Source organism: Melospiza melodia, chromosome 23 (assembly GCF_035770615.1).
Source record: "Melospiza melodia melodia isolate bMelMel2 chromosome 23, bMelMel2.pri, whole genome shotgun sequence".
Taxonomy (NCBI): domain Eukaryota; kingdom Metazoa; phylum Chordata; class Aves; order Passeriformes; family Passerellidae; genus Melospiza; species Melospiza melodia.
The window spans coordinates 11727244-11749489 of NC_086216.1; the positions used below are offsets into that span (position 1 = coordinate 11727244).

Consider the following 22246-nt stretch of genomic DNA (forward strand, 5'->3'; position numbering starts at 1 on the left):
AACCCTCGGTTTGGGGTTGTGGTTTTGGAACTGGGAAAAGGGACTGGGAGCCCTGGGATTCCTGGGATTTTGGAGGTCAGGAAGGGATTTTGGGATCAGGAATAGGTTTTGGGATCGGGAAGGTTTTTGGGGGTCAGGAATGTTTTTTGGGCTTGGGAAAGTTTTTCGGGGTTGGGAATTTTTTGGGGGATTTGGAAAGCTTTTTGTTGGGGAATGTTGTTTGGGGTCAAGAATGCTTTTTGGGGTCAGGAATGTGTTTTAGGGTCAGGAATGTTTTTTGGGGCTGGGAATGTTGGTCAGGGGTCAAGAATGGTTTTTGAGGTTGGGAATGCCAGTGGGGATTGGGGATGGATTTTGGGATCAGGAATGTTTTTTTGCGGCCAGAAATGTTTTTGGGGTCAGGAATGTTTTTTGGGGTCAGGAATGGTTTTTGGGGTCAGGAATGCCAGTGGGAATTGGGAATGTTTTTTGGGCCATTGCCATTCCCACCTGGCCCAGGCTGTGGGATTTTGGGATGGTCGTGGCACTGGGATGTTGAATTTTGGGATCGCATTCCGATGCACTTTGGGACGAGCCCCGCAGGGTGGGAATGCCGTGGGATCCCTGAAGGAATGAGGATCCCATGGGTGGTCCAATGGGTTCCAGTGGGATTTTGGGATGTTCAGGTCCTGGGATATTCAAGTTTTGGGACGTTCACGCTCTGGGATCGCATTCCAACGCGCTTTGGGATGTTTGGGACGAGCCGTGAAGGGCGGGAATGCTGTGGGATCCCTGCAGGAACGCGCAGCCCCCAGGGCCGCCTGTGGTCCAGTGGGTTCCAGTGGGATTTTGGGATTTTCAGGGCACTGGGATGCTGAATTTTGGCATGTTCGGGTCCTGGGATGTTCACATTCTGGAGCGTTCAGGCTGTGGGATCGCGTTCCAATGCGCTTTGGGATGTTTGGGACGAGCCCTGCAGGGCGGGAATGCCGTGGGATCCCTGCAGGAACGCGCAGCCCCCGGGGCGATCCCACAGGCTCCGGTGGGGTTTTGGGAGGAATTTGGGGTGGGATTTTGGGCGGCCTCTGTGCCGGGACTCCTCCAGAGCTTGCGGGGAGCCGGGATCGGGATCGGCGGCGTCGGGGAGCGGCGGCTGCGGCCCCTTCAAAGCGGCGCTTTCGAGCGCCGAGGGGAGATGAGATGGAATCAGATGGTATCGGCTGGGAACGGAACGGGAACAACGGGGAACAACGGGAACGGGCAGGGCCGGGCCGGGCCCGCCTCCCCCCGGGGCTGCCGCAGGCTCCCACGGGAGGGGACGGCCCGGGGACACGGGGGGGACATGAAGGGGACATAGGAGGGGACATAGGAGGGGACATGCCGGGGGACACAACAGGGGACACAGCCCGGTCCCCAAATTCACCTGGCCCCACACCCAGGGGCTTCCACGGATCAGATCTGGGGTCCTCAGGGATGATCCTCATGGATAATGGGGGATGTGCTGGCCGCTGGCCAGATTTGGGTCATTGCTGGCCAGCTTGGGGTCACCACTAAATTTGGACACCGCTGGCTGGATTTAGGTCACCACTGGCCAGGTTTGGGTCAGTACTGGCCAGGTTTGTGTCACCACTGGCCAGGTTTGGGTCAGTACTGGCCAGATTTGGGTCACCACCAGGTTTGGGTCACTACTGGCTGGATTTGGACACCACTGGCCAGGTTTGGGTCACCACTGGCTGGATTTGGGTCATCACTGGCCAAGTTTGGGTCACCACCAGGTTTAGGTCATTACTGGCTGGATTTGGGTTGCCACTCAAAGTTTTGGGTCACCACTGGCCGGATTTGGGTCACCATTGGCTGGATTTGGGTCATCACTGGCTGGATTTGGGTCACCACCAGATTTGGACACCACTGACCAGATTTGGGTCATTACTGGCTGGATTTGGGTCAGCAGATTTTGGGATGACCGAGGGTGGGGTCGCAGGATGAGGCCTCCATGGGTTTCCGGATGACCAAGGCTGGGATCAGCAGATTTTGGGTTGACCAAAGGTGGGATCAGCAGATTTTGGGGTGACCGAGGCTGGGGTCAGCAGATTTTGGGGTGACCGAGGCTGGGGTCAGCAGATTTTGGGGTGACCGAGGGTGGGGTCAGCAGGATGAGGCCTCCACGGGTTTCAGGATGACCAAGGGTGGGATCAGCAGGGTGGTGGCCCTGCAGATTTGGGGATGACCAAGGCTGGGATCAGCAGCAGCTGAGGATGACACAGGATGTGCTGGCAGGGGTTTGGCAACCCGGGAGTCCCGGGGGGGGACAGGGAGGGACACGGGGGGGGACAGGGAGGGACACGGGGGGCCCTGGTCCCAGGGAGATCTCGGGGGTCCGGGGGGTTCAGTGCGGGTGATCCCGAGGGGGGGAACCCGCAGGGTGTCCAGGGAGGGGTCCCAAGGGTGGCTCCCGCAAGGTCCCGGGGGTGGGTCCCGCAGGGTCCGAGGGGGGGTCCCCGGGGTGGGTCCGGAGGGGTCCCGGGGTGGGTCCCGGTGGTCTCGGGGGTGTGTCCCATACAGCGTCGGGGGGTCCCAGGGATGGGTCCCGCAGGGTGTCCGGGACGGTCCCACACGGTGTCAGGGGGTCCTGGGGGTGTGTCCCGGTGGTCCCGGGTGGTCCCGAGGGTGGGTCCCGGTGGTCTCGGGGGTGTGTCCTATACGGTGTCGGGGGGTCCCGGGAGCGGGTCCCGCAGGGTGTCCGAGGAGGGGTCCGGGTGGTCCCGGGAATGGGTTCCGGTAGTCCCGGGTGGGTCCAGGGGGGTCCCGATGGGTCCCGGGGATGGGTCCCGCACGGTGTCGGGTGGTCCCGGGGGTGTGTCCCGCACAGTCCTGGGGGTGGGATCCACAGGGTCCCGGTGGTCCCGGTGGTCCCGGGGGTGTGTCCCGCACAGTCCCGGGGATGGGTCCGGCAGGGTCCCGGTGGTGCCGGGGCTGTGTCCCGGTGGTCCCGGTGGTCCCGGGGGTGTGTCCCGGTGGTCCCGGGGGTGTGTCCCGCACAGTCCCGGGGATGGGTCCGGCAGGGTCCCGGTGGTCCCGGGGGTGGATCCCAGCGGTCCCGGGGGTGTGTCCCGGTGGTCCCGGGGGTGTGTCCCGCACAGTCCCGGGGATGGGTCCTGCAGGGTCCCGGTGGTCCCGGGGGTGGGTCCCAGCGGTCCCGGGGGTGTGTCCCGCCCGGTGCCCGGGGCGGTCCGGCCGTGCCGCTGCCCGCGCTGTCCCCGCCCCGGCCCGGCCGGTGCCGCCCATTTCCGCCGGGCGGAGCCGCCCCTCGGCCCCGCAGCGGCCCCGCCGCCAGCGCCCGCCCGGCCCGGCCCGGCCCCGGCCCCGCTCGCTCCGGTGCAGCCCCGCCATGGCGGGCGGCCCGGCCGCGCTCGCCCTCGGTACGTGCGGAGCTCAGCCCGGCCCGGCCCGGCCCGGCTCGGTTCGGTTCGGTTCGGCCCGGGGGGCTCCGCGCCCCCAGCCCGGCCGGACCCCGGAGCGGGGCGGGCTCGGGGGGCTCCGCGGGTGGGTTCTGGGGGTCGCGGGAACGCGGTGAAAATCCTATAAAAAATCCTATAAAATTGCTATAAAAACCCCATAAAATCCCGTGAAATTCCCCCGCGCGGGCGCTCCCGAAGTTCGTTCCCTGTGGGAAAGGCGCCTCCGCCGCGACGCGTGAGTACGGCCGCGGTCAGACGCTTAATTAGAGCGGCTAATTAGGGCTGGGGGCTAATTAGAGTGGCGAGGGGGGGTGTGCGAGGGAAGGGGGGTGGGAAGCGGGGGCGCTCCGGGCTGGAGCCGAGCCGAGCCGAGCCGAGCCGGGACGGGACGGGACGGGACGGGACGGGAGCGGGGATGCTCCCGCGGGAAGGACGGACGGACAGACGGACGGACGGACGGATCGATCCCGGTGCGGGCGGTTGAAGCTCGGCTGGCTTTGTCCCGCTGTGTCCGGCGGTGGCACCGAGCCGCAGCTCCGGTGTCCCGGTGGGAAAGCGGCTGCGCTTGGCCCTGCTCCAGCGCCCGGTGCCGCCGCCGCTCCGAGCGTCCCCCGGTGGCTCCGGCGCCGTGTCCCGGTCCCGATCCCCCACCGAGGCTCCTCCGGTGGCTCCGAGCGTCCCCCGGTGGTTCCAGTTCCGTGTCCCGGTCCGAGTGTCCCCCGGTGGCTCCGCGCCGTGTCCCGGTCCCGTTCCTCATCCAAGGCTCCTCCGGTGGCTCCGAGCGTCCCCCGGTGGTTCCAGCCCGGTGTCCCTCCTGCCGGGGCTCATCCCGAGCTCCTGTGTCCCGTTCTCTCCCGTTCTCTCCCGTTCTCTCCCGTGGCTCCGGGTCTCTCTCCGGTGCCGCTGCTCGCCCTCGGGGCGCTCCGAGCGCTCTCCGGCCGTTCCCGGTGGGATCCGGGTGGGATCGGAGCCCTCGGGGAAGGGGAACGGGAGCGCTCCGCGTCCTTGCAGCGGCGATTGGGACCGGGACGGGAATCTCGGGAGAAGCGAGCCGGGAATTACCGGGGATTACCGGGATGGAGCTGCTGGAGTCGCGGTGGGAAAGTCTGGGAGCCTTTCCGAGGGAGAGATCCCAAAGAACGGGGTGGGATGGGCTGGAACGGGGGTGGGATGGGGCAGCTCCAGCGGGGACCGGGGGTGTCCCGGGGTGTCCCGGGGGTGTCCCGGGGTGTCCCGGGGTGTCCCGGGGGTGTCCGGGGGTGTCCCGGGGGTGTCCCGGGGGTGTCCGAGTGTCCGAGGGTGTCCCGGGGGTGTCCGGGGGTGTCCGAGTGTCCGAGGGTGTCCGGTGTCCCCGGGCTGGGCCTGGGCATGGAGAACTTGCCAAGATTTTGGGGAACTTTCTGTGGGATCGGGGCTGAGGGCTGGGCCAGCCACCTGCCCACGGAGGGGAACGGAGGAGCTGGAATGCCAAGGGATGGATGCCCACCTGGGATTCCAGTGCCAAGGGATGGATGCCCACCTGGGATTCCAGTGCCAAGGGATGGATGCCCACCTGGGATTCCAGTGCCAAAGGGTGGATGCCCACCTGGAATTCCAGTGCCAAGGGATGGATGCCCTTCGAATGCCCAGGGGATGGACATCCGCAGGGATGGATGCCCACTCAGAACCCCAGTGCCAAGGGATGGATGCGCCCAGAACTGGAATGCCAAGGGGATAGATGCCCCCCAAATGCCCAGGGCATGGACGCCCTTGGGGATGGATGCCCACTGATCCCACTGGAATGCCAAGGGGATGGATGCCCACCCAGAACCAGAATGCCCAGGAGATGGATGCCCACTCAGAAATGGAGTGCCCAGGGGATGGATGCCCGCTGATCCCTTCAGGATGCCCACAGGGATGGATGCCCACTCAGAACCAGAATGCCAAGGGATGGATGCCCCCCAAATGCCCAGGGGATGGACGCCCTTGGGGATGGATGCCCACTGACCCCAGCGGAATGCCAAGGGGATGGATGCCCATTTGGAACCAGAATGCCAAGGCATAGATGCCCACCCAGAACTGGAATGCCAAGGGATGGACACCCACAGGGATGGGTGCCCACTGATCCTACTGGAATGCCCAGGGCATGGATGCCCACAGGGATGGATGCCCACTTAGGACCAGAATGCCCAGAAGATGAACACCCACTCAGAACTGGGGTGCCCAGGGGATGGATGCCCCTCATCCCACCCTGATGGCAGGGGGATGGATGCCCACCCAGAACCGGAATGCCAAGGGATAGATGTCCGTGGGGATGGATGCCCACTGATCCCACTGGAATGCCAAGGGGATGGATGCCCACCCAGAACCGGAATGCCAGGGGGATGAACACCCACTCAGAACCTGGATGCCCACTCAGAAATGGAGTGCCCAGGGGATGGATGCCCACTGATCCCATCAGGATGCCCACAGGGATGCATGCCCACTCAGAACCAGAATGCCAAGGGATGGATGCCCACTCAGGACCTGGATGCCCACTCAGGACCTGGATGCCCACTCAGGACCAGAATGCCCAGGAGATGAACACCCACTCAGAACCTGGATGCCCACCTGGAACGGGAATGCCAAGGGATGGATGCCCACTCATTCCACTGGAATGCCAAGGAATGGATGCCCAGCCAGAACTGGAATGCCCAGGGAATGGATGCCCACAGGGATGGATGCCCACTGATCCCACTGGAATGCCAAGGGATGGATGCCCACTGATCCCACTGGAGTGCCAAGGGATGGATGCCCACCCAGAACTGGGATGCCAAGGGGGATGGATGCCCACTGATCCCACTGGAATGCCAAGGGATGGATGCCCACCCAGAACTGGGATGCCAAGGGATGGATGCCCACCCAGAACTGGGATGCCAAGAGGAATGGATGCCCACAGGGATGGATGCCCACTGATCCCACTGGAATGCCAGGGAATGGATGCCCACAGGGATGGATGCCCACTGATCCCACTGGAATGCCAGGGAATGGATGCCCACGGGGATGGATGCCCGCTGATCCCACCGGGATGCCCACAGGGAATTGCTGTGTTTTCCTTCAAACTCCTGGAGATTTTTCCTTAAAAAGTCTCCAAGGGATCACTCGAGGGGGCCGTTCCTGCCACAGGGAATTCCTGCACTTCCCTTAAAAACCTTGGAGATTTTTCCCTTAAAAATTTCCTAAAAACTCCCGCGTTTCCCTTCTGTATCCCGGGGTGCTTTTGCCGACCCTAAATCCCCCTTTGGGGTTTTTTTTTGGGGGGTTTTTTGGGGGTCAGGGCGTGGCTGACCCCACTGTCCCTCCCCAGGTGTCCTGCTGGCCGCGTGCCACGCGCTGGACAACAGCACGGCCGGCCGGAGCGGTGAGTGCCCCGCGGGGATCTGGGGGCGTTTGGGGGAATTTTGGGGTTTTTTGGGGTCCCGCCCTTCCTCTCTATGGGGTTATGGGGCGCTGGGTGGGATACCGGGGCTGAGCTCTGAGGGGAAAGCCAGGAATGGTTTCCTGCTCCCAAAAAAGGGGTTCTGGCCCCAAAAGCAGAGTTTCTGGTCCCAAAAACAAAGAGGTTGTGGCCCCCCAAAAAAGAGGGTTTCTGGCCCCAAACACAAAGGGTTTCTGGCCCCAAAAGGAAAGGGTTTCCCTGCAAGGAAAGGGGGAGCTTTCAGCACCCCCAAAAAAGGATTTCCAGCCCCACAAAAAAGGGTTCCTGTTCCCCAAAAGGAAAAGGTTTCCAGCCCCCCAAAAGAAGGATTTCTGGCCCCAAAAGGAAAGGGTTTGGCCCCGAAAGAAAGGGTTTCCCTACAAGGAAAGGGTTTCCAGAAGAATCCCCAAAAACCCCCTCAGACCTGGGGACACAGGAACACCCCAGGGTGGCTCTTCCAGCTCTGGGGACACAGGGACACCCCAAGGTGGCCCTTCCCAGCTTTGGGGACATGGTGACACCCCAAGGTGGCCGTTCCCAGCTTTGGGGACATGGTGACACCCCAAGTTGGCTTTTCCCAGCTTTGGGGACATGGGGACACCCCAAGGTGGCCGTTCCCAGCTTTGGGGACACAGGGACACCCCAAGGTGGCTCTTCCCAGCTTTGGGGACACGGGGACACCCCAAGGTGGCTTTTCCCAGCTTTGGGGACACCCCATGGTGGCTTTTCCCAGCCCTGGGGACACAGGGACACCCCAAGGTGGCCGTTCCCAGCTTTGGGGACACAGGGACACCCCAAGGTGGCCGTTCCCAGCTCTGGGGACACGGGGACACCCCAATCCCATCCCACATCCCAGGCTTTGATCCAGCCCCCACCTTGGGGCTGCCATAAATCCCAAACGATCCCAGCAGGAAATTCCCTGCGGGATAATTCACACCAGGGCGGTTTGGTGGGGTTTAATGGGAACCAGGAGCGGGGCCGGGCTTCCTCCTCCTCCTCCTCCTCCTCCTCCTCCTCCTCCTGCTGAGCTCTTTAGGAAATTCCTCAGGGATTATTGAGGCTGCACCCGGCTGGGATCTTTGGGGTGGATGCACAGAGATCCCAAAGTAAACCCTAAAGCAGCTCTGCTCAACTTTGGGGTGGAGGAAATCTCCTTTTGGGGTGGGAAATATTTTGGGGTGGGAAATCTCCCTTTTGGGGCGGAAAAAACTCCTTTTGGGATGGAAAATCTCCTTTGGGATGGGGAAAATCTCCTTTTGGGATGGGGAAAATTTCCCTTTGGGATGGAAGATCTTTTGGGGTGGGAAATCTCATTTTGGGGTGGGAAAATCTCCTTTTGGGGTGGGAAAATCTCCTTTTGGGGTGGGAAATCTCCTGTGGAGTGGGAAATCTTTTGGGTGAAAAAAACTCATTTTGGGGTGGGAACTCTCCTTTTAGGACGGGACACCTCCTTTTGGGATGGGGAATCTTTTGGAACGGGAAATGTCCTTTTGGGGTGGCGGGGAGCCATGCCCGGTGTCCCTCTCGTCGCCCCAAGGCTGCTGCCACCCCAACCCTTCCCGGGGGCTGCTCCCCCATTTTTTTTTGGGGATTCTCCCCAAAATGCCCGTCTTTCTCCTCGTTTTCCCCCCCAGCCCCGGTGGCGGCGGCGGTGAGGTCGCACTTCAACGAGTGCCCGGACTCGCACCGGCAGTTCTGCTTCCACGGCACGTGCCGCTTCCTGGTGCAGGAGGAGAAACCCGCGTGTGTGTGAGTGCCTAAATCCCCTAAACCCGAAATTATGGGGGCAGGAGAAACCTGAGTGTGTGTGAGTGCCTAAATCCCCTAAACCTGAAATTGTGGGAGAAACCCGCGTGTGTGTGAGTGCCTAAATCCCCAACCATAAACTGTGGGGTCAGGAGAGCCTGCGTGTGTGTGAGTGCCTAAATCCCCTAAACCTGAAATTGTGGGGCAGGAGAAACCTGAGTGTGTGTGAGTGCCTAAATCCCCTAAACCTGAAATTGTGGGAGAAACCCGCGTGTGTGTGAGTGCCTAAACCCCTAAACCCGAAATTGTGGGGTCAGGAGAAACCGGCGTGTGTGTGAGTGCCTAAATCCCCTAAACCCGAAATTGTGGGGTCAGGAGAGGCTGTGTGTGTGTGAGTGCCTAAACCCCTAAACCCGAAATTGTGGGGGCAGGAGAAACCTGAGTGTGTGTGAGTGCCTGAATCCCCTAAACCCGAAATTGTGGGGTCAGGAGAGCCTGTGTGTCAGTGCCTAAATCCCTGAGAAACCCCAAAACTGTGGGGTCACATCCCTCAAAACTATGGGATCAGGAGGAGAAACCCGCCTGCGTGTGAGTGCCTAAATCCCCTGACCCTGAAACTCTGGGTTTGGGGTCTCAGTGATCCCAAAATTCCAGGGTCAGTGTCCTGGCCATCCCAAAACTATGGACTTGACCTGCCCTGTGTCCCTGTGTGTCCCCAGGTGTCACTCAGGGTACGTGGGGACACCCTGACCTGCCCTGTGTCCCTGTGTGTCCCCAGGTGTCACTCGGGGTACGTGGGGACACTCTGACCTGCCCTGTGTCCCCAGGTGTCACTGGGGGTATGTGGGGACGCCCTGACCTGCCCTGTGTCCCCAGGTGTCACTCGGGGTACGTGGGGACACTCTGACCTGCCCTGTGTCCCCAGGTGTCACTCGGGGTCTGTGGGGACACCCTGACCTGCCCTGTGTCCCCAGGTGTCACTCAGGGTACATGGGGACAGCCTGACCTGCCCTGTGTCCCCAGGTGTCACTCGGGGTCTGTGGGGACGCCCTGACCTGCCCTGTGTCCCCAGGTGTCACTCGGGGTACGTGGGGACGCCCTGACCTGCCCTGTGTCCCCAGGTGTCACTCGGGGTCTGTGGGGACACCCTGACCTGCCCTGTGTCCCCAGGTGTCACTCGGGGTACGTGGGGACGCGCTGTGAGCACGCTGACCTGCTGGCCGTGGTGGCAGCCACCCAGAAGAAGCAGACCATCACCGCCCTGCTCGTGGTGGCCGTGGTGGCCTCGGCCCTGCTCGTCACCGTCTGCGTCCTGGTCCAGTGAGTGCCACCGGGGCTTCCTGGGGACAGCCCGGGACAGGGGACCTGTCCCCATCCCCATGCCCTGTGTCCTTGTCCCCATCACCGTCCCCATTCCCTATCCCTGACCCTGTCCCTGTCCCCAACCCCATCTCCAACCCAGTCCCTGTCCCCATTCCCTGTGTCCCCATGTCCCCTGTCCCCATTCCCATTTCCTGTGTCCCCACCTCTGTCCCCATTCCCTGTCCCCATCCCTGTGTCCCCACCCCTGTCCCCATTCCCTGTCCCTGTCCCCAACCCCATCTCCAACCCAGTCCCTGTCCCCATCTCCGTCCCCCATCCCCATTCCCTGTCCCACCTCTGTCCCCATTCCCCATCCCTGTCCCCATTCTCTGTGTCCCCATGTCCCCTGTCCCCATTCCCATTTCCAGTGTCCCCATTCCCTGTCCCCTTCCCTGTCCCCATTCCCATTCCCTGTGTCCCCATCCCTGTCCCCATTCCCCATGTCCCTGTGTCCCCATTCCCTGTGTCCCCATGTCCCTGTCGCTGTCCCCATGTCTCCATGTCTGTGTCATTGTCCCCATTCCCCATGTCCCTGTCCCTGACCCCCTGTCACTGTCCCATCGTTGTCCCCGTTGCTGTCCCCAGCTGCTGCCACCTGCAGAAGCGCTGGCCCTCTCCCCATGTCGCATTCCCTGTCCCCATGTCCCTGTCCCTGTCCCCATGTCCCATCGCTGTCCCATTGCTGTCCCCAGCTGCTGCTACCTGCGGAAGCGCTGGCCCTGTCCCTGTCCCCATGTCCCTGTCGCTGTCCCCATGTCCCTGTTGCTGTCCCCATGTCCCTGTCCCCATGTCCCTGTCCCCATGTCCCTGTTGCTGTCCCCATGTCCCATCGCTGTCCCATTGCTGTCCCCAGCTGCTGTCGCCTGCGGAAGCGCTGGCCCTGTCCCTGTCACCATTCCCTGTCCCCATGTCTGTCTCACTGTCCCATTGCAGTCCCCATCGCTGTCCCCAGCTGCTGTCACCTGTGGAAGCTCTGGCCCTGTCCCCATGTCCCTGTCCCCATGTCCCTGTCCCCATGTCAGTCCCCATGTCCCATCGCTGTCCCACTGCTGTCCCCAGCTGCTGTCGCCTGCGGAAGCGCTGGCCCTGTCCCTGTCCCCATGTCCCTGTCCCCCTGTCCCCATGTCTCTGTCCCTGTCCCCATGTCCCTGTTGCTGTCCCCATGTCCCTGTCCCCATGTCCCTGTCCCCATGTCCCATCGCTGTCCCATTGCTGTCCCCAGCTGCTGTCGCCTGCGGAAGCGCTGGCCCTGGCCCTGTCCCTGTCCCTGTCCCCATGTCCCTGTTGCTGTCCCCATGTCCCTGTCCCCATGTCCCTGTCCCCATGTCCCTGTCCCCATGTCAGTCCCCGTGTCCCATCGCTGTCCCATTGCTGTCCCCAGCTGCTGTCGCCTGCGGAAGCGCTGGCCCTGTCCCTGTCCCTGTCCCTGTCCCGGTTGGTGCCGCGAGCCCGGAGCCGGCCCCGAGAAACCGGGGGGGCTGCTCAAGGGGGGAGCGTCCTGCTGCCACAGCGAGACAGGTGAGGGACACCTGGGGACACCTGGGGACACCTGGGACAGGGAAAGGGACACCTGAGACACAGGGGACACTTGGGACAGGTGAGGGGACATCTGGGGACATCTATGGGACACCAGGGGACACAAGGGAAACCTGGGAGCATCCATGGGACACTTGGGACAGGTGAGGGGACATCTGGGGACACCTGGGGCAGGTGAGGGGAGACCTGGGGACACAGGGGGTGGGTGAGGGAACACCTGGGACAGGTGAGGGACATGTGGGGACACCTGGGACACCTGGGACAGGGGAGGGGACACCTGGGACACAGGGGACACTTGGGACAGGTAAGGGGACATAGGGGACAGGTGAGGGGACACCTGGGGACATCCATCGGACACCTAGGGACACCTGGGACAGGGGAGGGGACACCTGGGACACCTGGGGACATCCGTGGGACACCTAGGGACACCTGGGACAGGTGGGGGACACCTGGGGACATCCGTGGGACACCTGGGGACATCTGTGGGACACCTAGGGACACCTGGGACAGGTGGGGGACACCAGGGACACTTAGGGTCACTTGGGACAGGGGAGGGGACACCTGGGGACATCCGTGGGACACCTAGGGACACCTGGGACAGGTGGGGGACATCCATGGGACACCTAGGGACACCTGGGACAGGTGGGGGACACCAGGGACACCTAGGGACACCTGGGACAGGGGAGGGGACACCTGGGGACATCCGTGGGACACCTAGGGACACCTGGGACAGGTGGGGGACACCTGGGGACACAGGTGACACCCTGGTGTGTAACCGCTGCCATTCCACGCCCACAGGTGTGTGACAGACCCGGGACCACCTGGGGACACCTGGGGACGCCCCAGGACCGTCCCCTCCCCGCCTCGGATCCTTTTTGGGGCGTTTTCCCCTTTTCCCGCCGTTTCCCCGGGGTCTCCCTCGACTCTCGGGTCGCTTTCCCGGGACTTTTCAAACCCAAATATTTGGGATTTTAACCCAAACCCCAGCCAGGATGGGGATTTATTTTTCTACAGAAAAGAAAAAAAAAACACCCAAGCCCGGCTCATTTTTGGGGACAAATCCCAGCTTTTTATTAATAATAAATGAATTTAAATCCCAGGAAACCTCCTCGGGCTGGAGGCACAGCCTTAACTCCCCCTTAGTAACCAACCCAGAGCTTTTCCCTCTGTTTTGGGGTTGTTTTTGGGGTTTTTTGGGTTTTTTTAAAGTCATGGTTACTCTCATGTCTTCTGTATATGTTGCACTGAAAGTTAATATTTAATGTTTTAATTTATTTCGCCTGGTTTAAATTAATTTTGATTCCTATAAAGATGTTCTTGTCATCGCCTGGTCTTTGGGTTTTTTTTTTCATCCTAAAAACCTGACTTGGAGTTATTTAAGATTTAGATGTAAATTATTTAGTTATTTAGATGTAAAAACAATTTTTTTTACAGAAAATTCGTGGTTTGGGGTTTTTTTGGGGGGGGATGTTTGGGAAGGAGATGCTGAATCCCACAGCTGGGAGTGGAGGGATATTCCCAGGGGTGGCTGAGCCCCAAATTCCAAAATTTTCATCCCAAATTTTGAAGCCCAGTGCCCCAATATCGAACTCAGACCCATTTTCCCATAATTTTATCCCAAATTTTGAAGAACAGTTTTAGGATCAGCCCCAAATTCCCAAATTTTCATCCCAAATTTTCAAGCCCTGATGCCCCAGTTTTGGCCCCATTCTGGGGCAGATTTGGGGCAATTCCCATCAGTTTGGGGCTGGTCCTGGAGGTTTTGGGACAATTCCTGGCAGTTTTAGGGGGATCCTCTGCAGTTTTGGGTCACTTTGGGGGTGATTCTCAGCAATTTTGGGACAATTCCCTGCAGTTTTGGGGGGGGGATTCTCCGCGGTTTTGGGGCGGCTTTGGGACGATTCTCAGCAGGTTTGGGGCGATCCCCACTAGTTTTGGGGCTGTTTGGGACAATTTCCCTCAGGTTTGGGGCGATTCGAGGCTTTTCGGTTTCCCAGCGGGTTTGGGGGTGATTCAGGGCGCTTTCGGGGCGGGTTTTGGGGCGGTTCCCGTTGATTTTGGGGGCGGTTCCGGACGGATTTGGGGCGATCCTCCTCACATTTGGGGCGGTTCCCCTCAGATTTGGGGCGGTTCCCGTTGATTTTGGGGCTGTTCCCCTCAGGTTTGGGGCGGGTTTTGGGGCGATTCCCGTTGGTTTTGGGGCGGTTGCCCTCAGGTTTAGGGCGGACCGGGGCGGGTTTGGGGCGGGTCTAGCGCAGGGCCGGGTGCGGGCCGCGGTTCGGGGCGAGTTCTAAAGCGGATTTAGAGCGGGTTTAGGGCTGGTTTAGGGCGGATCGGGGCGGGTTTGAGGGCAGGTTTAGGGCGGGCCCATGGTGGAGGCGGTGCAGGGCCGGGTTTAGGGCGGATCGGGGCGGGCTTAGGGCGGGTTTAAGGTTTAGAGCGGGCCCATGGCGGAGGCGGCGCAGGGCCGGGTGCAGGCCGCGGTGGAGAGCGCGGTGCAGGGGCTGGAGCGGGAGCAGATCCGCGGCATGCAGGTACCGGGCACACTCGGGGACACTCGGGGACACGGGGGGGACAGGCAGGGAGGGGTCCAGGACACCCACACACACACACGTGGGTGCCCGAGCAGCGCCGGGACCGGCCCCCATACACACCCTGAGACTCCCCCCCAATTCACTGTGACCCCCGCATACACCCTCTGTGCCCCCCAAGTGCATCTCCTGTGGCCCCTAAACACACCCTGTGCCCCCCACACACCCTGTGCCTTCCACACCCTGTACCCCCCCCAGTACATGTCCTACCCCTCACACATTCCCTGTGCCCCCCAACACACCCTGTGTCCGGCAAGTGCATCCCCGGTGCCCCCAAACACACCCTGTGCCCCCTAAACACACCCTGTGCACCCCCAGTTCATCCCCTTGTGCCCTGTAAACGCACCCTGTGCCCCCCACAGTTCATCTCCTATACCCCTCACACATCCCCTGTGCCCCCCAACACACCCCCTGCCCCCTAAATACATTCTGTGGCCCCCACTACATCTCCTGTACCCCTCATACATTCCCTGTGTCCCCGAGACACGCTGTGCCCTCCACGCCCTGTGCCCCCTAAATGAACCCTGTACCCCCCAAGCTCATCTCCTGTGCCCCCCAATAGACCCTTGTCCCCCGTGTCCCCAGGGTACCCCGTGTCCCCAGAGTACCCCATGTCCCCTGTTGCTCCCCATTACCCCGTGTCCCCAGGGTACCCCCCGTTAACCCCTTGTCCCCCTGTGTCCCCAGGGCGCCATGTTCCGCTGCAGCGCGCGGTGCTGCGAGGACGCCGCAGCGTCCATGCAGGAGGTGCAGCGCTGCATCGAGCGCTGCCACGCGCCCCTGGCCCGCGCCCAGGCCATCGTCACCGCCGAGCTCGAGCACTTCCAGGTGAGGAGGGGGCACCAGGACCCCCCTGAGACCCCTGGGGACAGCACTGGGACCCCTGGGACAGCACCGGGATAGCACTGAGATAGCACTGGGACCCCTGGGGACAGCACCAGGACCCCTGGGACAGCACTGGGACCCCTGGGGACAGCACTGGGAGCCCTGGGATAGCACTGGGACCCTGGGCAGGACGTGGGCCCCCAATCCCTGCACCCCCAATGCATTCCCTGTGCCCCCTACACCCAGTCCATCCCCTGACCCCCCAGTCCCCCCAGTGACCATGCCATCCCTAGGACTGGCTGAGCTGCTGCCCCCCCAGTCCCCTCAGTGTCCCCAGTGTCCCCAGTGACCGTGCCATCCCCAGGACCGGCTGAGCCGCTGCTCGCTGCAGTGCTCGGACCAGGCCAAGGACGCCCTGGACTCGGGGGGCTCGGAGCCGCGCGTGCGGGGCCAGCTGGACGCCTGCCTGGCCACCTGCGGGGAGCAGCACCTGCGCCTCGTGCCCGCCATGGCCAAGAAGATGCGGGACGGGCTGGCCAGCATCCAGCAGTGACAGCGGGGACACCCCCGGGACACCCCGGGGACGCCCCCGCAGCAGCACACACTCATTAAAGGCCAAGGTGGCACCTCCCAACAACCGCGGGTGCTGCTGGGGGTGATGGGGGAGAATAGGAGGCCCTGGGGGAACTGGGGGTGATGGGGGGAACTGGGGGGGTGATGGGGGAGAACAATGGGGACTGGGGGTGATGGGGGCGACTGGGGTGATGGGGGAGAATAGGGGGAACTGGGGGGCACTGGAGTGGGCGATAGAGGGTGATGGGGGGCACTGGGGGAACTGGGGCTGATTGGGTGGGTGCTGAGGGGACACTGCAGGTAAGGGGAGGTATTGGGGGGTGATGGTTGGGAACAGTGGCACACACACACACACACACACGCACGCACGTGTGACCCTGTGCACACACACCCTCACCCAGGTGTGCACACCTGCACACGCCCGTTGGCGCCGCACGCCGTGGGGGCCATGCCGCCGTACCCCCCCGTGTAGCCGCGCACTCCCCTCACCGCCCCCTGCTTCGCTCCCTTCCCGCCCCGCTGCCTTCCCCCGGTGCGCCGCTACTCGGGTGAGTGCGGTAGCGCCCCGAGCCCCGCCATTGGCTGCGCGGCAGGGACGGGCCGGGCGCTGCGGGCGCCATGAGCAAAGCGCACCCGCCCGAACTGAAAAAGTGCGTCCGGAGGGGTCGGGGCCGCGCCGGAGAGCGAGGGGAGCCGGGCACGGTGTGGAGGGAAGCGGGCACCGGGCACCGGAATGGCGCGTTCCGCCGCTGGCCGGTGTCCCGGCGTGCATCGCCGCTGGCCGGTGCTCCGCTGCAGTGGCGCCGGGAGGGGGGAGGCGGTTCGTGAGGGGATAATGGCGGGGGGCTCCTGCCCCGTCCCCACCAGCCGGTGCTCACCCGCTGCCTTCTCGTTGCAGGTTCATGGACAAGAAGCTGTCGTGTGAATTCTGGAACTGATCCCACCCCGATCCTCTGCCCCGGGACCCCAGCCCGCTCTGATCCCTGTCACGGTGCCCGGGGACCCTCACGGTCATCGAGGAGTCCGTGGAGATGGCGGCGGGCAACAGAACAACATCGGCAGGGTGCTGAGGGCACTGGGAACGGGGTGCTGAGGGCACTGGGAGCACTGGTGGAGCCGTGTGTGCGGAATGAGGGGGAATTTTGGTAAAGCACAGGAATGGGAATTCAGAGCTTTGGGTGCTTCTCAGCTCCCCCCCTTCCAGGTGATCCGAGGGAACAGCATCATCATGCTGGCAGCTTTGGAACGAGTATAAAACCCCTGGAAAAACCTCAAATTCCCCAGCACCAGTTCCATTCCGTTGTCCATGACTCTGCTCCTGAGTGTACAATTATTTTGGTTTTGTTATTAAATCAGTTTTGTAATGGTTGAACTAACTCAAGCCTTTCTCGCACCAGTTTTTGGTAGCTGGGTGTTAATTCCACTCCCAACCCTGGGAAAGCTCAAGGAAAACTTTAATTTATTGATGTGAATGTTAAATTTGTGCTATTTTAGGTGGTTTTCTCCTTCAAAACATGGACATTGTTAAATTCTTTATTAGCTTCATACCTGAACACAGTGATGGATGTTGGTGGTTTTTCCTCTTTCCCACCCATTTTGGCAGCTCCCACCACCCCATTCCCCCCAGTTTCCACCCTGAGGAAAAATCCATTGGCAGGAAAAGTTGGGGCAGAGGGATGGACAGCCAGGGAGTTGATATTCCCAGCTGGAGGGCACTTTTGGGGTCAATATGGCATTTTTCATGAATTCCCCAATCTCAGACAAGGATAAATCAAGGTCTTTGAGGAGTCTGTGTGAGGCAAATGTCCCAGCTTACTTGGGAACGCTTCACTGCTCCTGTTCCCTCCTGAGCTGGCCTAAGAGCTTTCAGGTAGCACCAGGGGAGGTCAAGATGAGATATTGGGAGGAATTTTGTCATGGAAGGAAGGCTTGTCCAGCCTAGGCTGTGGCAGAGTCATCAACCCTTGGAAGTGTCCAAACAACGCATGGACGCGGCACTTGAGGAGATCGTTAATGGTGAACGTGGTTGGGTTGATGGTTGGACTTGAAGGTCCTAACAACTTCGAGACTCTTGATGGTTGTGAAGGTTTTGATGTTTTTGAGGGTCTTGAAGATCCTAATGGCCTTGAAAGTTTTGATCATTCTTGGAGATCTTGAAGATCTTGGTGATCCTGAAGGTCTTGAAGGTTTTGATGTTCTTGATGGTTTTGAAGGTCTTGAAACTTGTCCAACCTTAAGGATCCCATGATCCTGTGAAACACCTCCTAGGAGGGGTGAAGCACTGAGTTCATTAGTGTTAATTATGGCATCCTGATGGTCTTGAAGGTCTTGATGTTCTTGGAGGTCATGATGATCTTGAATATCTTCCAATCTTAAGGATCCCATGATCCTATGAAACACCTCCTTGGAGGGGCAAACTATAGAGTTGATTAGTGTTAATTACAGCATCTTGAAGGTCTTGATGTTCATGAAGATGTTGAAGGTCATGATGTTCTTGAAGACCTTCCAATCCCAAGGATCCCATGATCCTACGGAACACCTCCTCGGAGGGGCGCAGCACAGAGTTCGTTAGCGTTAATTAAGCCCCGGGGGTGTGTCAGAGCTCCGTTTTGAGCCTCTCGTGCAGGTCCTCCTGGTCGACGCTGGCGCCGTGGCCGTGCCAGCGGTGGAAGGCGAGCAGGGCGGCGTTGCGGGCGGCGATGGCGCTCATCTCCATGGCGCTGGCGGCGCGCTCCAGCCCGTTCAGGTAGTAGAGCTGCTCGTGCAGCACGATGGGGGGAAACCTCTCGGGAGCGCTGTACTGGGGATACGCCAGCCACGGCTTCACCTTCACCGAGTCGTAGGAGGAGAAGAGCAAATTGAGCTGCTCCTTGCTGAGCTCCTCGTTGGAAAACACCTTCCAGACGGCCGAGGGCAGCGGCAGCGTCTCGCCCGTGCCCGCGTCACCCACGGGGGGCTCCAGGTTCACGCTGTTGAAGAACAGTTTGGGGTTGTCCGTAGTGAAAACAGCTCCAAGATGAAAATCCTGGGGGTCCTGGTAGCCAAAGAAGGAGGTGTTCAAGCGCCCATGCACCAGGGTGGTGAAGATCTGCTGGAAGGGATTGGGGAATTCCGGGATGGGAGGGTCGAAGTTGCGGAAGGTGATGTTGGCCATCTTGCGGCCGAGCGGCGCCGCGATGACCACGATGTCGTAGGTGTCCCCTGTGAGCCCCGAGGACGTGTTGTAGGTGACCTCGTAGAGCTTCACCGTGTCCCCTGTGGAGAGCAGCTCGGTTATCCTGACCCTGCTGGGAGGGAATCCCAACTGTCCCTGGCATCCCAAAATGCCACCAACATTTGGGTTCATCAATTTGTGCAGCTGGGTTTGGAGCCCTGTTTTCATGGAAGGTTTTGGATTGGAAGGGATCCCGAAGCCCATCCAGTTCCATGGCAGAGACACATTCCTCTATCCCAGCTTGCTCTAAGCCCACCCAGTCTGACCTTGGACACTTCTAGGGATGCAGGGACAGCCACAGCTCCTCTGGGAATTCCATGCCAGCACCCCAGGGAGGAATGTTCATTTTGAAACCCTCCATGGGGCCAAGATTGCTCTCCAGTGTCACCATCCCCTCCCCACTGAAGGGAACTCCAGCCCCACTCACCACCACGCTGGTGTCTGGTTTTTGGCTCTATGGACACGACTGTTCCCGGGATAACCTCGGCCTTGGAGGAGTAGATGAGGCCGGAGCACACGAGTTTGTTCCCCCCTTTCACAGACCAAAGGCCTGACTCCAGCCAGCCTGAAAGGAGAGCACCTGCAAGGAAACCACCTCTGTCAGAGCAGGGAAACACTGGAAAAACAAACTGCAAAACTGGGGAGATTAACGTCCCTTTGGGACACAGAGCTGGGAGCCAGAGAGCAGGAACCCAACATCCAGGATGGGAGGCTCCTCCACACACTCACCAACAAAGCCATTGACGGTGACCCCTTGGCCATAAGCAAACCTCATGACCGGACACACCACGTGGTTGATGAATTTCTGGGAGAAGCCTGCTTTCTGCATGGCCTCGTCGATGCTCTGGTTCAGCAGCCGCGCGAAGTCGTCGCCGCCCAGGGCGTGCAGCAGGCGCTCGTTGCTGCTGAAGGCGTAGTCGTGCATCTGGTACCGGTAGATCCTGTCAGTGCCCACAGGGATTGTCCCGTCAGTGAGCGCTGGCCCTGGCACCCGCGGGGAGCTCACGGGGTGCCTCTGGGGGACCGCAGGACAAGGAGGCTCAAGAGGGCAGGTTCAGGTTCCAGACTGGGGATTTTTATGAGGATGAAGCGGCTGCACCACCCCTGAAAGTGCCCAAGGACGGAGCTTGGAGCCACCAGGGACAGAGAAAGGTGTCCCATGGCATGAGGTGTCCTTAAGGTCCCTTTCCCACTTTTTACCCCTCAGGACCCCAGCCCACCTCATGAACTTGTCCAGGATGTCCTCCACCCACATGGACATGCGCAGGGGGTTGAGCCCATAGTGCCACAGCAGCTTGGGGCGGTTGATGAAGGACCAGCTGCTCTCCTCAAACACAAATTCCTCCCCGTTGTAAACACCTGAGGGGCTGCCCTGGAGTGTGTTGGCTGAAAGGCCTTTGGGAAAATGACAGAAAAAGGTATTTCTGGGAAAGGCAGAGCTATTCCACCTGGGTTATAACTTCCTCAGATAACCTGGCTTCGTGCTGATAAGAATGAGTGATTGAAAACTGGAGTGCCAAAGTGTGGAAAGGGGAGTTAGCCAGGGAGTGATTTGAGGTGGTTTTTGGACCTTTACGATGCCATAAGTGGGTCACTTGTGGACAGAGGTGAAACCATTCCCACTGGGATGTGGGTTTCCTTTGCCTGGAGTGGGGCATGGGGGAGGTGATGGGCTATTTGGGAAGGAAAGTGGCCTGTGAGTGGGGGATGTTGGACAAAGGTGATTACTGGGGAAGTATATGGGGGAATATTGGCAAAAGAACAGGAACTATTGGGGAAGGATATGGGGGACTACTGGGGATGGATAAGGGGCTACCAAGCCTTGTTCTTTTGAGGGATGTCCCCCAGCAGAGTGGGACCCAGAGCACAGGGGGATCATTTTCGGATCAAGGCACAATTTTGGGACTGGAAAACACCAAGGTGGGGTGTCCATGCTCACCCAGCTCCTGGACAAAATGCTTCATGTGCAGGTTGAGGGGGTGGATCACAGACCCCCCTGCCTCGTAGCTGGCCCCCTCCACATCCAGCGTGTCCAGCCGGCCGCCCAGCGCTGCCTTCTCCAGCACGTGCAGCTGCACGCTGCGGCCGAACTTCTGCCGCAGGAAATACGCGGCGGCCGAGCCGCCGATCCCGCCGCCCACCACGGCTGCGAGAAGGGGGCACGGTCACCTTCACAGCCCCATGAACCCCCCCCCTCACACACCCCCCTCACAGGCCCCTCATGGGCTCCCCACCCCAATCCCCTCACAGGAACCCCTCACAGACCCCTCAAGCACCCACCACCCTTATTCCCTCAAGGGAGCCCCCTTACAGATCCCTCACGGACCCCTGCATGACAGATCCCCTCAGAGGAATTCTCTCACACACCCCTCATGGCCTCGCCACCCCAATCCCCTCGAAGGAGCCCCCTCCATATCCCCTGGCCCTAAAGGTCCCCTCACAGGCTCCCCTTGACCTTCAAGGACCTTGAGGCGTCCCCCATTGCACCTTCCTCACAGATCCCCTCAAAGGATCCTCTGCTCACCTTCCCCTGACCCCCACAGATCCCTCACTGTTCCCCCCACTTTAGATCCCTCATGGGACACCCCCCATACTCCCTGACCCACATAGGTCCCCTCAGGGGCCTCCCATGACAGATCCATTCAATGTCCCTCAAGGAATTCCCCCTTATCCTCACGGATCCCCTCAAAGGATCCCAGGGGCACCCCCTGCTCCTCCCAGATCCCCTCATCCCTTCAAGGGACATCCCCTCACCGCGCCTGTGACAGATCTGACAGATCTGCTTAAGAGATCTCCCCTGAGCTTTCCCCTCACAGATCCCTCCCCGAGTTCCCCGTCCCTGGCAGCCGCCCTCCCTCACACAACCGCCTCCCCTGATCCCGCGGCCATGGCCCGCTCTATCCCCGTTCGCACCGATCTTGGAGGGCCCATGGCGGAGGCTGAGGGCGGGTGGGCAGAGCGCGGCGAGCAGCAGCAGCGGCAAGAAACGGCCGAGGCCCGGCATGGCGGCGGGGAAGGGCAGAGGGCGATGGGCGATGGGCGGACCGGGAGCGGGTTCGATTCCAGGGGGCGCACGGACCTTTTGTGTCCCTCTGAATTGTTATCCAGAATTACGAAATGCGTCCTTTTATCCTGAATTCCAAAGTCCTTTCTTTTACGTCATTTACTTTTAATTAATTCAGTTTAAGTCCATTGCTTTAATTTTCCCGGTCCCCCGGCCCCTCTGGCCGCCCGCCCGCCGCCATCTTGCGAGGAGCCGGCGTCCCTCGGGCTGCCCAGGGCTCACGCGGCAGCACCGGCGCACGGCGACAGCCGGAGAGGGCGGCGCCGCCGCCATGGAGGATGAAATGCCCAAGACCCTGCGCACATGTGAACATTTCACACACACACGTGTGCACATGTGGACACACATGTACAAAGGCAGACTCACACACAACATGCGCGCACACGCGCCGCACGCCGTGGGGGCCATGCCGCCGTACCTCCCCGTGTAGCCGCGCACTCCCCTCACCGCCCCCTCTTCCCC

General features: G+C 60.8%; 4 protein-coding genes across 5 annotated transcripts; 2 read left to right on the forward strand and 2 right to left on the reverse strand.

The window, feature by feature from the left end:
• Nucleotides 1-2675: 2675 nt before the first annotated feature.
• On the reverse strand, nt 2676-3369 carry LOC134428418 (basic proline-rich protein-like). Its single transcript, XM_063175136.1, has 2 exons — nt 3220-3369; nt 2676-3134 (listed from the first exon to the last, which is right to left on the reverse strand). The coding sequence occupies exons 1-2, from the start codon at nt 3367-3369 to the stop codon at nt 2676-2678; spliced, it is 609 nt and encodes a 202-aa protein (XP_063031206.1).
• On the forward strand, nt 3368-12849 carry TGFA (transforming growth factor alpha). Its single transcript, XM_063175137.1, has 6 exons — nt 3368-3398; nt 6763-6816; nt 8508-8622; nt 9790-9939; nt 11363-11499; nt 12316-12849. Exons 1-6 carry the CDS (start codon nt 3368-3370, stop codon nt 12321-12323), a joined length of 495 nt encoding a protein of 164 aa, XP_063031207.1. The 3' UTR covers nt 12324-12849.
• Nucleotides 12850-13942: 1093 nt separating this feature from the next.
• FAM136A (family with sequence similarity 136 member A) lies at nt 13943-16882 on the forward strand. Of its 2 annotated transcripts, XM_063175372.1 has the most exons (4): nt 13943-14051; nt 14796-14936; nt 15298-15553; nt 16405-16882. In XM_063175372.1, exons 1-3 carry the CDS (start codon nt 13965-13967, stop codon nt 15484-15486), a joined length of 417 nt encoding a protein of 138 aa, XP_063031442.1. In that variant the 5' UTR covers nt 13943-13964; the 3' UTR covers nt 15487-15553; nt 16405-16882. The 2 variants fall into 2 exon arrangements, 1 of the variants encoding a protein (XP_063031442.1); XR_010030418.1 differs by lacking the exons at nt 13943-14051; nt 14796-14936; nt 15298-15553 and adding an exon at nt 15861-16156.
• Nucleotides 16883-17025: 143 nt separating this feature from the next.
• On the reverse strand, nt 17026-21987 carry LOC134428567 (prenylcysteine oxidase 1-like). The gene is made up of 6 exons (XM_063175371.1): nt 21634-21987; nt 20660-20866; nt 19941-20115; nt 19450-19661; nt 19148-19300; nt 17026-18761 (listed from the first exon to the last, which is right to left on the reverse strand). The coding sequence occupies exons 1-6, from the start codon at nt 21722-21724 to the stop codon at nt 18103-18105; spliced, it is 1497 nt and encodes a 498-aa protein (XP_063031441.1). The 5' UTR covers nt 21725-21987; the 3' UTR covers nt 17026-18102.
• Between the last annotated feature and the right edge of the window lie 259 nt (nt 21988-22246).